Here is a 14637-nt window from a genome sequence, read left to right as displayed (position 1 = left end):
TTCTTGTACTATAATTGGTGGTTTTGAGTATGAATTATATTGCTTTGATTGAATGTGTTAGTACACGTGAAAATCTCAGCTGTTTTCCAGAAACTGTCACCCAGAGTTTAGGTGGAATTTGAAAGGAACTCGCTGTCATTAATTATTTCATTTTCAGGTAACAAAAGTGATCCTCTGTAAATCAAGTGTTTTAAACAAACTTTCTCCTAAGTTTACTCATCCTTTAAATCAAAGAACATAGGATTCCTGAGAGAGACATGGGAAGAATAGAGGTTTGTCTGATGTAAGGAAGACAGCTCAGTTGGAGAGCATTCAATTGGCATCAGAAAAGGTTTAAAGCGCAGGAATGCATTATCCTTGCTTCGTTCGTGGCTCTAGAAAACTCCCTAAGACTTGCAGAAATGCCTGGGATAAGGTGTACAGTTACACTTTAAAGTGTCGTGTATTTTTTAGCAATCTGTGTATTGCAGAAGAGGTGGCAGGTGGTTCAAAATCTGACTGCTGTTTTGATGGCCATATCTCTTGTGGTTTCTTAGAAGATTTAGTTTATTTGATCTTCAAATCAAACCACAGTTTGTTTCAAAAAGTGATCAGCTTGGACAAGTCTGTGTGTTGGTCAATGATGAGCAACGGTACTGTATTCTTCCTGGCCATGGTTTGGCTCGGACCTACTGACGGAGACGTACTCAGCTCTGTGGCACTATTGTGAGGGTGGCTGTCATGTTGAGGTGTGACACCTGGAGTCTAGGCATCAAGCTGCAAACAAGAAGGGCTGTCGAGTGGGTAATGCAGAAGGAGGTGTGAAGAAGGTGACTTGGTAAGAAACTGCAGGAGGTCTGTGAGGACCAAAGGAACAAGTATGTCATTTCACCTGTATGATGTGCAAGGGCAGGGTGTGTGAAGGGATTAGTAGGGTGGTAATAGGTGAGCCAAGTGCTTCTGTAATGGCTTTTTGAAGGAGGTTCAGCCACAGGTCTGACTGAGGACGAGATGGAGGACACAGAATGAGCTGCTTCTAAAGGCTCTCATGGTCACTTGTAATCAAGAACAAACATGTAGTTTGCATTGCATGAGCAAATAGGAGAATGTGGTCCCTGGCTTTCTCCCAAGATCTATAGGAACTATGGAGTTAGTAAGTAATTAAACGTGGTTTAGCTTTTGGTGAAGTAGAAGTGCCTTTACTGTTAGGAAAAAAAAAAAAAAAAAGATATAAAAATTCGGCATTTTGTTCATTTGGTTTCCTGCTGAGCTCCACAGAGAGATGTATTTCTGTGGATGTAGCTGAGGGGTTTGTGCTGCTGTCTCTAGCCGTTGCTTGTTCCCCTGTGCCCTCTCCTGTCCTGTCTCCCCAGCTTTGGGATATATTATCCATGATTACTGGGCAGCAGCTCGCTGACAGAGAGCCATGTTTGTCAGTGCAGTGAGGGCAGTTTGCTCCTGCTGTCTCCCTTGGCCTTCTCCTCCTGACGCAGTGAAAGTGGGTGAAATGCTTGGAATTTGTAAGCAGTTGATGGGAGTGAGGAAGAATGATCTAAGTTCTGGTTTGGGGTGAGAATCAAGACTGAATGAGGATTTTTCTGGGGTTTGGGCTTGTCTGATGGGATGTTGCTGGCAGGAAACAATGGTTGCAATGGGACCTTAGCCATTCCATCCTCTTGCATTCGAAGTAAGTGTCTCTAGTTCTAATGAAGATACTTCATTGTGTGCATCTACATGTTAGGCTTCTACCAAGATACTGTTTCGTTAGCATGAAGGATTAACTCTCAAGTAGCTGATGTAATCTAGCAATTTAATTACAGCTTTATTTAATGACAGACCATTTAGGTATTTTCCTATCCAATAGCTTCATGTTTTCAAGAGGACTTTAAAATTACTTTTAATGTCTATGCTCCTTTCTAGCAGACTGAATTCAAGGTAAGACTTACGAGGTGACTTTCTATGACAAATAAATATATGCTTTCATAAATCCAATTATGTTTGAATGACTTAATGGTATGAAATGTGAATGGAGAACATGTAAAATACTACAGGAACAGGGCAGTAGAAGTGCGATCTCTAAATTAATGAAGTAAAATGGAAAGATAGATCTTATTAAAGTGACTCGCATTGAAATAAACTAGTGCTAATGTGATCTATTGTATTTTCTTTAGATTAGAGCAGGCAAAAGAGGCTGAATCGAAGGATGCTTTGAAGGACTTAGTTAATTTGATAACTTCCTTGACAACATACGGTGTCAACGAATTAAAGCCAGCTGGCGTTACCACTGGGGTACCTTTCCTGTTACCTGGATTTGCAGTCCCACAGCCTGCAGGCAAAGGTGAGTGTGCTTTCTCTGTCCCTCCCTGTTTGCTTCTTTGGTTTTCAAAAGTAAATGACAAAATACAGAGAAGCTATATACTACACAGACCGTTTGCAATTGAGTATAGGTTCTTTTACAAGGATTGCATATCAGATACTTAGCTCTGTTTTTCTCAAAGATTGTGCTACTTTGGGGTTGGTACTCAAAGAAGAAAGTGTATGGCTTTTGTCTTAAGAGGACTGAAGGCTGGGTCAAAAAAGCTGACAGTTTCTGTGTGGACTTTTATAGAGCTTATCAGCATGGAGAGATGCACTGATTTGATTTATGGTATTTAAAGCTGCTCTTACTAAACTGATGTGGAAGGCTGATGTGCTGGTTCGATTTTGTGTGTGTGTGTCCAGATTTGCTTTCTGTTAGCTTTTGTCAGCTTAGGCAAGTGTAACTTGTGAGCTGAAATCTGTTGTTTCATGACCAGTCAGTGTTGACAGAGTGGTGAAATCTGTGGTGTGCTTGCAACTATGGTCAATTATGATATGGAGATAAGGTTGAGGAGGTGTGCAAGGGGAAAGGGTTTTATAAAAATAAACTTATTTTTCGTATCTTGTGTATAAACTTAAAATTCAGGTAAGTCTTGTATGTAAGTAAGGAGTTTAGAATTTTAATAGCAACCATGGAGCTAGTTTGCCACTTGGACTTTTTATGGGATTCAGTAATACTTAGGATCGTTGGAAGATTGTTGCAACAGGATTACTTTAAAGATTTACAGGCTAGTGGGTTTACTTTCACCATTTTTCTTGTATATCTGGGTTCCTTAGGCAATTACTTCCTTTCTCTGATATTGGTAGTTCATTGTTCAAGGGAATTCTTTTCCCTTTGCACTAAATAGAGAAAGAAGGTGATAGTCACACTCAGAGGTTAATTTCTTCATGTTCTGATAACAACGTACTAATTTTTGCTTAAGCTAATCATATTTTCTGATAGATTAGCATGAAAGATCCATGGCTTATTTAAATCTGTAAGGGAGTTATTTTATTTAATTTTCTAGTATTTGTCATGACATCTCAGTTCCTTTTACATGCTTTCTCATTCTAATGGCAAGTTGTCTTTTTATGGAGATCATATTAGCTCCATTTTCTTAATTGCTTCTATTTACATCCTTTTAGTTTTTGAAGTCTGAAGAGCTGGTTAAGATTTGGTTTCTTCAGGGGTCCTTTTAATAATCAAAGATAATTTATTAACCTGCTTAATTGCTTGAAACAACTGTTGATACTAAATTAGAATGTAAATAGTTGTATTTGTCACTGCTGATGTTCCTGTCACATTTAATGAGCTCTAAATCCCGTTTTCAACATTTTTAGTTGTAAAGAAAGCATGCAAAAAATGTGCTTTTAGAAACAAATTAATGTGACTTATAATGTAACATCAGTATTCTTCCAGTATGTGAAAGTGTTCCATGTTATTTTTCAAGGAAGTTTCCCTGTGTCTTCTGGAGAAATACTGGCAGGAAAGGCAATGAGGCTAGACATGAAGATAATTGAATTTACTTCTAAATTGGACAACTTAGTTTATAAAGAATGAAAAGAGTAGCGTTCCACGGAGCACGCGTAATAAATTAGGATTCTTCATTTATGATAGGGATTTTAAATTACGTGGATGGTTTGCTTTTAGTTTGTTTGAAAGTAAGATTTTATTGTTAGAACACCCTGATTGTCTTGTTTAGAATGAAGTTCTCACTCTTGATTTTTTTTAAAATTATTTTTACCATTAGTTGTGTTGTTGGTGGTTTTTTATCATATTTGTCCACTGTGACTTGTACTGTTACTATAAACATTTTAAAAGTTGGCTTTTAGGCATCTTTTTAGTAGAATAAGAATGATATCCACCTATAGATAACTCTAGGGGCCACAGGGAGCACTCATAAATAAAGAATTTGGCTAATTGAATGAGATTTGTTTTCAACCTGAAGGTACTAGTAAGAAGAAGCTTGATGGAGCTTTTAAAGATGTGAGGTCTTGGTGTGCTGATATGACAGCTACCTTAGACTTTGCAACTGTTTCCCTTTGTTTTAATTTCCTAATAATTAACAGTACTGGGCCCCGCCAAGGCTTTCTTATTCCCAAGCCTGATTCCTAGAGCCAGCCTCATGCTACCTCCTGATACCAGTTGTTCACACCAGTTCATCTGGACTTCAGCCATACATGTTGTCTAACTTTGAACCCAGCTGATGAGGATTTGTCATTGCGTGTTGCTCTGTTGAGCGAGGGCATGCAGAAGGCGGCTGTTCTCCATTTAGCCTGCCAAATACTTGCAAAGGACAGTGTCGTGTTCTGTGCTATAGAATACAGAATATTTTGCTGTAATGAGTTTTTTTATGACCTGAGCAGATGATGCACAGGCTTTGTCTCTAGAACTGTATCTCATTGCGAGTTTTAACAGTAGGTCATCTTACCTATTTTAAATAAATTCTCTCTCATTTAGCTGCTTACGTAAACACTTAATATCAAAGATGAAGGTGCCATCTTAGTGAACAGTAGATCATAGGATCTGCAATATAAGTGATTGTGCAGAGGCTTTTTTAAAGAGTTGTAATAAAAATGTTTATTATATGTGACACGTACTATTCTTTAATTCACACTTATTAAAACACATGGTTCGTTATTAATAAGTGCACTCGTTGTTATTATGATTAAGAACTTTCCTTTTTCTTCCGATCTCATTTTGTTTCCCAATATAGGTCACAGTGTGAGGAATATTCAAGCATTCTCAGTCCTCCAGAATGCATTTTTGAGAGCAAAAACCAGCTATCTAGCACAAATCATCCTTGATGCCATCATGAATATTTACATGGCGGACAATGCCAACTACTTCATTTTGGAATCGCAGCACACATTGTCTCAGTTTGCAGAGAAAATTCCTAAACTTCCAGAAGTGCAGACCAAATACTTCGAGATGCTGGAATTTGTTGTATTCAGCTTGAATTACATACCCTGTAAAGAACTGATCAGTGTGAGCATCCTTTTAAAATCCAGCACTTCTTTTCAGTGTAGCATCATTGCCATGAAGACGCTCCTTAAGTTCACCCGTCATGACTACATCTTCAAGGATGTCTTCAGGGAGGTGGGACTTCTGGAGGTTATGGTAAATCTTCTTCATAAATATGCAGCCCTTCTGAAAGATCCCACTCAGGCACTGAATGATCAAGGTAGTGTATGCTCTTCTTTTTTACTAATTGAATTTACTACTACATGTCTCTTTTTTTGGCTGGGGATGGTAGAATCTAGCATTTAAGTGGAGGAACAAGAGAGTCTGAACATCGATTTCAAGAGCTGAATTCTGCTGGAGGCTGCTGTGCCATCCTAAAAAGCTCACTGGAATTGCCTCTCTCTTTACGTCCTGCAAGCAAGGCAAACTTTAATGAAGGATACTGTATGAACACAAAATAGTTAGGAGTTTTTTTCCTTTACAAACTTTTTTTTTGATGTATTACTTTACTATCTTTTACTTAACATGAAAAGAGCAAGTGAAGGAGCAATACGTAGTATCTACACTCTTCGTCACAAAGGGCACGTGGGCATTTCATTGTGTTTAGCCCCAGCCTTGAGAAACAGAGTATATATATGAGTTCTTAATAGGAGTGCATATTCAAGCTTGCAGACTTTTTTTGTAAGTTGGCTCTCCATTTTTCTAAGACCATTTAAAATAAATAAATAAATTAGTTATCTCCAGAATTGAACATCTTGGAGATAGGCTACATAGCTGCTTTGCCTGTGAAACCACGTGGAAGTGCATACACACACACACACACACACTTCTTTATTTTTTTTTTTTAACACTCTTTATTCAAGCTGCAACTGAGTGTGCGCATCGCTGACACTTATTTTTTCAATCGTGGTTGTTGGATGTTTCTCCTGGTTTTGTTGTCTGAAGCTTCATGAGTGAGCTGTAGCTGTTGATTAGAGTTGGAAAGCTTTGTCACCAGCAACTCTGTTGAAAAACATAAATTCTCACGTTCTTGTAAATAAATGGGCCAAGCTGTCATTCGATTAGGTTGATACCTGGTTGCATATGCCCTTGTATTGTGACTTGCTTCTTAGTAGAGTCATTTAATTTTTTTTAATTATTTTTTGAGTGTTACTCTGTGTTTAAGATGCCACTTGCAGTGTTAGTTCATCTGTTACACCTGTTGAATCATCAGCACATTTACTGTAATTATGTGATTGTAATTTTGTGCTCTTCTGTGGAATTTCTGTTTTCAAGTACTGAATACTGAACAGGAACAGATCCTGTTAGTCTTGAACTATGGTATGATTTTGTGGCCTCAAGAAACAACAGTAGGGAATATGAAGCTACACATACAGCTGCAGTCTCAGCCACTGAGCTCACGGTGCTCAAAAGCTTCTGTTTTAAGTTCTTGTCTTTATAAATTAACTTTTCAAATGTACCATAGTACATACATGTGTAGAATGAATATGAATTTTCTTTGGAATGCATTTCGGCTGCTTGATGTCTGGGGAAGCAAAGAAGATAAAAGTGTTGGTGGAAAGTATCAAGCATCTTAGAAAATAGTGATTTTTACTATAACTTGGGCTTCTGAATTTATATTTTAGGAGATTCAAGAAACAGTTCATTTGAGGACCAAAAGCAGCTAGCTTTATTGGTTATGGAGACCTTGACAGTACTACTACAAGGATCAAACACAAATGCAGGTAAGTAGAGAGACCGCTGGCAAAATACTTATAAAAATGTAACTCAGAAATTAATGCCTGAAAGCAAAGAAGCCTTGACTTTCTATCTTCAGGCAAGTAGTCAAACACAATGAAATATACTTTTCTTTTGCCAAGTTTTTCCAGAAGAGAGAATAGGCAGCATAAACTAGAGTGCATAAAATGAAGGAGTACAAGATAGTGTGGTGTTGTTTGGTTTTATTTTTTAAACTTGAGTTTCTTTGCTATTATTTACCTGAAGGCAACCACTGTACCCCATCACTCCCCAACAATACTACAGTAATTTGTAGTAGGGCTTGTAACACAGGTTGCATATAAAAAAATTTAAGCACATAATTATACCTGTAGTTTGCTGTTTACAGTGTTACGTCTACTTAAACGTGATTAAAAAGGCTTGCACCTTTAGTGAGAGAAGGATTTCCATTTTTAAAGGCATCTTCCCAGTCAGTGTGTATAAATAGGGCTCTGTTATGAGCGTCCTTTTCTAAATCAGGCAGCTTTATATTATGCTTCATTAGCCAGGAACTGGTGACATCGAAATAGACAGGATGTCTATCTCATATTAGTTAAAGCTGTCTTTGAGAGCTTGAACTAACAGATTGAGAAAGGGTGATAACTGTTTTTAAAATGGTTTTGTCTGTTCTGTTGGACAAAGAATAAAATGAGAAGGTGGGGGAAACAGACACCACCCTGAGGAACTGGGAAGTTTCTGGCCTTGAAGGCCATGAAACATCCTTATTTCTGCAGGTTTTTTTTTCTCAAATCTAACTAGCGTTTTCTCATTTGTGGTTTTGCTTCTGTTTTCATTTAAGTAGGAGAAACTGACAAATGCTTAAGAATGAAATCCTGAAAATTGTCCAGCTTGGTTGACAGCTCACTTTTTAAACATTAGCTCCTGGACTAATGGCGTAAAGCTTGTAACTTGGTGGGTGGTGGTGGTGGTTGTTTTCCTGCTTTTGCCTGGGCGAATTTCTTTGTTTAAATTCAGGCCCGGTGTTGGAGTATCGTTCATTGTTGTCTGTGCAATTTCACTGTTGTGCTTGTTAAAGTTCTGTTGCACTTCAGCTTGTGGTTTCGAACCACTTTGAAAGAATGGCTTTTGAATTCTGCCCACTGAGCGTTTCTCTCTGCACGCTTGGCTTTGTCCATGTACTTGATAAGTTCTTTATTCCATCAGGAAAGGCTTTATTCACAGCACTCCAGATAAACCCCGGTGGTATATCCTTTGTCAAAACAGCCAGGCATTGCAGAGAAGCAGAGGTTACTCCAAGCTGATGTTTTGATTAGTTATGCGTTCAGTCTGTCATGATTGTGTTTAGACCATTTTGTCAGATTGCTTATGAGAAAGCTGTGGCTGACACTGCCAGAAGCTTTGCTGAAGCTGAGCTGCCTCTCCTTTGCCACTTCCCTTTCATCCACCAAGCTACCTCTCCTGCAAATGGCAAGGAAAAAACATAATCTTTGATTTAGTAGATCAATCTGTTCAATAATGAACCAAGAAGCAGGTGAATTAGACTGAAATAAGGATGTTTTAGTGAGGAATTAGTGTAGGTTACAGGTGAATTGCATGAATCAAGTACACACTTGCACGTGTATTGCTCAGCAGAATTAGAAACAAATGAGAAAGGAATGGCACGAAAGTACATGCAGGGGCTTCCATATAAGTAGAAATGGGTGGGAGGAGAAAGGTTGAGGGGAGAAACCCAAAACAAAAAAGCCCAGGTTTGTTTAATTTCTAAGGATGAATGAGAAGAGGTAGTATAAGTATGAGACAACAGCCCTGAAGGACTGGAACTGCCTCATGTTTTCAAAGCGGTGACTCTTGGTTTGCAGGACTGGACTACACGTACCCGTGTGTTTGTCAGGGTCTGCGGTACCCAAGCCTCGCTCCTGTGGGGGCTGGATTATGATCTGACTATGGTAGCATCCTCCTGACTTATACCATATCCTTGGCTGCTGTTAAACAGCTTTCCTGACCTCACCTGGGAAACCTGAAGCAGTCAGCAGTACCTCATTGATACTTCTCAGTACTGAGTTCATCCCTGAGCAACCACCAAAGAAATGACAGAGGGTGGTGTAAAACACATCAGGGCTATGGAATGACACCACAGATGCTGTTTTTAAGGACTCCTGTGGAGTTCATGGGCCTCGTTTTGATCAGTAGCTCTCCAAGTTCAGGAGTACGACAGCTGTACAGGAGGAGTGAAACCATTTCTCAAAGAAATGCTGTCTGTGCAGCATGACTGGGATGCAAGCCCAGTTGTACTGTGTTTGGAGGCCAGCAGAGGTTTTAGGTCATCACAGAGAGGCACAAATAACTGTAATGCAGCCTTGCAATGCTTCAGACCTTTGAGATCATCAAATCTAACCATTAACCTCACACCGCCAAGTCCACCACTAAACCATGTCCCCAAGCACCACAACTACATATCTCTTAAACACCTCCAGGGACGGTGACTAAATCACCTCCTGGGGCAGCCTCTTCCAGTGCTTGATAACCCTTTTAGTGAAGAACTTTTCCCTAATATCCAATCTAAACCTCCTCTGGTGCAACTTGAGGCCGTTTCTTCCTGTCAGAATTAAAAGAAGAGTTCCCACTGCATTTGTGAGGCTTCAGGAAAGTTTCTCATCTTAAACCAGTACCTCTGATAAGATTTCCTGAATATTACATAATTGATAACCGAATTTCAGACAAATTTGGGTGTCCTGACCCAAACAAGTTCACTGGATAGTCAAGAATCTAGACTGAGAGCAGAAGTAGTACATAACCTCTCAGAAAGCAAGAGACCTGATCATTGAGGAGATGTGCTTTGCCTGTAAAGGAATGTGACCAGCTTCACTGTCTCAGGGTTTGAGGCCGCTCCTTCTGCCTTGTCCAAGTCCTTATCTCATCCAAAGAATGTCAGAGAAAGTAGGAGGCAGGCAATCAGGCAGTGGGACTAAAGTTTGTATATGCGCATTAGAATAATAACTGTTGTCCTGACTAGCTTATTAACCCTGAATTTGGTTGTTTAAACAGCTCTTTCAGTTCCTGGTCACAAGGAGAATGATCCCTTTTGATGGCAGTAATGCAGCACTGGTCCATCCCTGCTCTGTTTTCACCTTCAGTAGTTAATATAGGGCAGTACTCTAGGTGCTGACACTCTACTAAAGACACATTGTATGTGCTGTATATATTCCAGTTTGGTTTTGATGATATCTCCAGACTCAATTTTCAATTAAGTTTCACTTAATATTGCACCTGTGTTTTTCTGAGTATCCAATAAGCTTGGGAACCATTATTTGACTTAAGCTTTATCTCTACAGGGATAGGTCTTGCCACAAGAAAACTTGTGCAGAATCTTACAAATCTTGTGGGTGGACCAAATCACTTCTCAAACACTGCTCCTTGTTGGCTCATCTTGTCCAGAAGCAGCCTAGTTATATTTTTGTCAATGGACTAAATGTGACATAAACACTGTCCTTAACTAAAACAGGATATAGTCTTCACTAAAGATAGAGGTTTTGCTGTATTTTTGTTGTTGTTTCGTTCTGTGACTCTTTGCGCTCTAGCATGTAAAGAATATCTATTGTTGGAGTAACAGAATTATCAAGCAAATTCGTGGAACTGACTTGCATCCTTGTACTCAAAACCTTTAGTGAAAAATATTGTCAGAAATTAAAGTTCTACTTTTATTTGTGGTGAGAGAGTACAACTAGTCCCAAATAAGTCATTAAACATCTATAGGGCTAAAACCCTTCCAATTCAATCTGTAGAAGTGAAAATTAACACCTTTCATGTTTTGTTGTTGTCATTATTTATTACCGATTGTATTTTTCATACTCCTCGTGCTCTTATCCCCCCCACCTCCTCTTTCCGAGTAGGTATTTTCAGGGAGTTTGGTGGTGCGAGGTGTGTGCACAACATAGTGAAGTATCCCCAGTGCCGCCAGCACGCCCTGATGATCATCCAGCAGCTGGTGTTGTCGCCCAGTGGAGAAGATGACATGGGCACCTTGTTGGGACTGATGCACTCAGCGCCGCCTACAGAACTGCAGCTGAAAACAGACATTTTAAGGGTAAGTGCTCAGCAGTCTTTCTCCTATGCCACTTTTTCAAAAAAGAAAATGCTGAGAAGGGGATTGGTTGGATGGTATTTAGCTACTGAATGTAGATTGTCTCTGTAGTTCAAATGCGTACATTCGATGTGTGGTTTTTATTTTCATCCTTCCATCTATGGCAGGTTTCAGAATCAGAGCCAAAGGCTAGTGAGGGAGTATGTGGTGTTAGCATCATCACTTGTAATCAGCCTTAGTGGATAGGAAATGAGGTTCCACAGTTATGGTGATCTTCCCTGGTGGAGTATTATTCAGTTAAAAACAATGAGAACACCTGGGGAGAAAAGAAGCAAGCATCTAACACAAGTTTATTTTTAGTGCTGGCTTGCATTTTTTGTTGTTGTAGACCTACTTTATTTTACTGATTTGTTTGTTATAAATGTTGAATTAGTTAATATAAATTTAAATCATAGTGACCATAGTAGAAGATAAATCCAAAGAACTTGCTTGCTTAAGCAATAGTGGAAAGACAGAAAAGCAAGGTGGTGAGTGGAGGAAGAGAGAAGACTCTCATCTGTTCTCTATCATGTTAGGTTTTTTGGCTGCTAATCTAGACCCACAATTTCTTCTCAGAATAGCTAATGTTCTTTTTGTAAATTGGCATAATACTGTTATTTTAGGGTAGAAAAGCTGAAGCAAGTAGTAACAAGTAAATGAGCGTTACTGGAGGGAACTCTGAGACGTCTAGGTTCATCTCTGTTGAAAGGAGCTGTAATATTTCTCTTGCAGATGAGCAGCCTCGTATTATTCCAAAACAGACAGAGGAAAGTATTAATTTGTCATATTTTGTCTATCAAGGTCTCTAGTAGTTTTCGAAAATATTCATCCACGATGCTTAAGGGGAGAGAAAGGATATTGCAGTTCCCCAATGGATTTAAAATCCAAGGTCATGGTTTCTGTCCTCTTCATCTGACCGGTTGTATTTGTCTTCAATTGATGCTGTTTTCAGAAGCTTTTGTTATGGAACTGACAGCCCAGAACGATGCAGTGATGTGTCCCTTTCCATTTATGCAGGTTTGCCTTCAAAGGAATGACAGTCTATTTCACTACCCATCTTCTGAGTGCTTTTAAAAAAAAAAAGGGGGGGGGCATGATTCTGGAGAAGTAAGCTCTTGGCCATGAAAGATTCACTGCCCTCCTCCCCAGCCTATTTTTCTGTATCAATAACATTTTTCTGGTGTTTGTGATGGTTTTCTTGTATATTCCATATTCACATGTGGGTGCAACTTCCCACGACAGACAGGTTTTTTTGTTTGTTTTTCATTGTGAGTGGGCTTCTTGACCCCCTGATTTCACAGATACATGAGTATTTTTCTCTAGTGCCTATATTTTTGTTGTTTCCACTGCTTATACTGTGGCTTTATATTTGTTCAGCAGTAAGATGTCATGCACATTAGTTTTGAACAACAGCTCTTAAAATGAAGTTTCATTCAATTCAGGCATTTATGGATTTTATTATAGAGGAAGGCTAAAATTAAGTGTGTTTTTTGTCTAATTCTCTTTCTTTGAGTACTGTTTGAGCTATCTGTGAGTACTGTTGTGGCTTCATAGCTGCCAAGTGTTTACTTATTGTAGATTTCTGAAGTACCTATGTTAGGATACTCCAAGGTTTTTAGTATTTTGATTTTTCATTGCTACAGGCAGTTGTTTGCCCACTCTTCTTTAAAGTTGTTTGTGAAGTATGATGGCAGTGTAGATTCTTTTCTAACAGCTGTATTTTCTGCCTTATCACCAAGGGAATTACCTGGGGATTTGGGGTTTCATTCTAGGCTTGATCAAGCCTTTTTTGTTGGCAGGTTCATTTATCTCCCTAATTTCTTATTTCTGAATCAGAGATAATAATTTACTTTTTCCCTCACTCTTTCTATTTTGTAAGCTGTTGAGGATGAGGACTCTTGCAGTACAAAGTTCATCTTCAGAGACTTCAGGCATTACCAAATTCTGACAAATGACATAAAGATTTTGCCAGCATATTAAAAAAAACCCCAAACATTCCTACCTTTTTTCAAGTTGTTTGTAGTGCTACTGCCCTTTTTTTTTTTTCCTTTTTTTTCCTTTTTTTTTTAAAATTCTTTGTATTTGATTGTTTATTTTGTCCATAGGCCCTACTCTCGGTGCTGAGAGAGAGTCACCGCACAAGAACCGTTTTTAGAAAAGTCGGTGGGTTTGTGTATGTCACATCTTTGCTCGTTGCTATGGAAAGATCTTTGTGCTCGCCACCTAAGAATGGCTGGGAGAAAGTAAACCAGAATCAAGTGTTTGAACTGCTCCACACCGTGTTCTGCACATTGACTGCAGCCATGCGCTACGAGCCGGCCAACTCTCATTTCTTCAAAACAGAGATCCAGTATGAAAAACTGGCAGATGCTGTTCGATTGCTTGGCTGCTTCTCAGACTCGAGAAAAATAAGTCCCTTGAATGTCTTCCCTTCAAATACACAACTATTTCAAAGACTTTTGGAGGATGACCTAATATCCCTGGATTCTGTGTCACCTACCCTAAGACACTGCAGCAAACTTTTTATTTACCTCTACAAGGTAGCAACAGATTCTTTTGACAGGTATGAACTTTGCCTTTTTTTTTTTTTTTTTTTAATTCCCTTGACCCCACTCCCACCAAGTGTTCCATAAAATAGTTTTCTTCAAATACGTTCATTGCAAGCTTTTGTATTTCTATTTTATTCTGTGTCTTTGTTCCTTCACTCCAGTGGAATAAGGTGCCAACCTCTGACCAAATATTGACTTAACTTGCTGTTATTCTCCAGGGTATGCAGTGGTTCTCTCTGTTGAATGGTTTTGTCATGGCAGCAATTAAAATAGAGATGTCAGTTTACGGTTATATTTGATGTGTTGAAACAATGTCTTGGTTGGTAGGCAGACTGTCTTGTTCCTTCATCATACAGAACTCCTAGATTTTTATGCTTTTATTAAGTCAAATGAAAAACTGGTTTTTGAATGTCACACCTTAACTTCACGTTGCCTCTGATACGGGACATTAAGTCATTAGATAGTATCATGGCAAATTTATTTCATTTTAGGAGACACTCCAAGAGTTAAACAACTAGAATTTAAATTTTACTTGATACTTTCAATGAACAGCAATATCTGTCTTGAAGTTGGTTCACAACAACAACAAAACTTACTGAAGTGTATGTTGAAGATTGGCATGTCTGAAAGTAGTTCTCACCCATAATTTTAATGTACAAAAAAGTAAACCACAAACCTAAGCTTTGTATCTGGGACTTTGGGGCTGCTGCACCCCAGGTGTTTAATGCACGTGGCCCTATTTTTCTAAGACGAGCCACCTAGATAGTCAAACACAGAGTCTGATTTTCCACGTGTTGGTGTGGCTGTGGATGTTGAGATATTAATAGAGCTGCTGGTTGGTCAGGCTTTCTTAAACCACTTGACTAGTAAAATATAAACTTCATGGTTTTTTAATGGAGATTTTTTTTTCCTCCAAAGCAGCAAATCTTAATGCTTTTCTGTTGTGTATATGTTGGGGTTTTTTAACCAAC

General features: G+C 38.8%; 1 protein-coding gene across 5 annotated transcripts in view; it reads left to right on the top strand.

Annotated features, from left to right (window-relative positions):
* WDFY3 (WD repeat and FYVE domain containing 3) overlaps positions 1-14637 on the top strand; it is a 173097-nt gene that overhangs the window by 75965 nt on the left and 82495 nt on the right. For all 5 annotated transcript variants that reach the window (XM_065634847.1, XM_065634846.1, XM_065634845.1 and 2 more), the window contains 5 exons: positions 2151-2317; positions 5034-5501; positions 6907-7005; positions 10888-11081; positions 13223-13680. In XM_065634847.1, the coding sequence (XP_065490919.1) occupies positions 2151-2317; positions 5034-5501; positions 6907-7005; positions 10888-11081; positions 13223-13680 (1386 nt within the window). The remainder of the gene's footprint in view (positions 1-2150; positions 2318-5033; positions 5502-6906; positions 7006-10887; positions 11082-13222; positions 13681-14637) is intronic.

Source organism: Caloenas nicobarica, chromosome 4 (assembly GCF_036013445.1).
Source record: "Caloenas nicobarica isolate bCalNic1 chromosome 4, bCalNic1.hap1, whole genome shotgun sequence".
NCBI classification, from domain to species: Eukaryota; Metazoa; Chordata; class Aves; order Columbiformes; family Columbidae; genus Caloenas; species Caloenas nicobarica.
The sequence above is the reverse complement of the archived record's forward strand: the minus strand, read 5'-3'. Positions and strand labels throughout refer to the sequence as shown.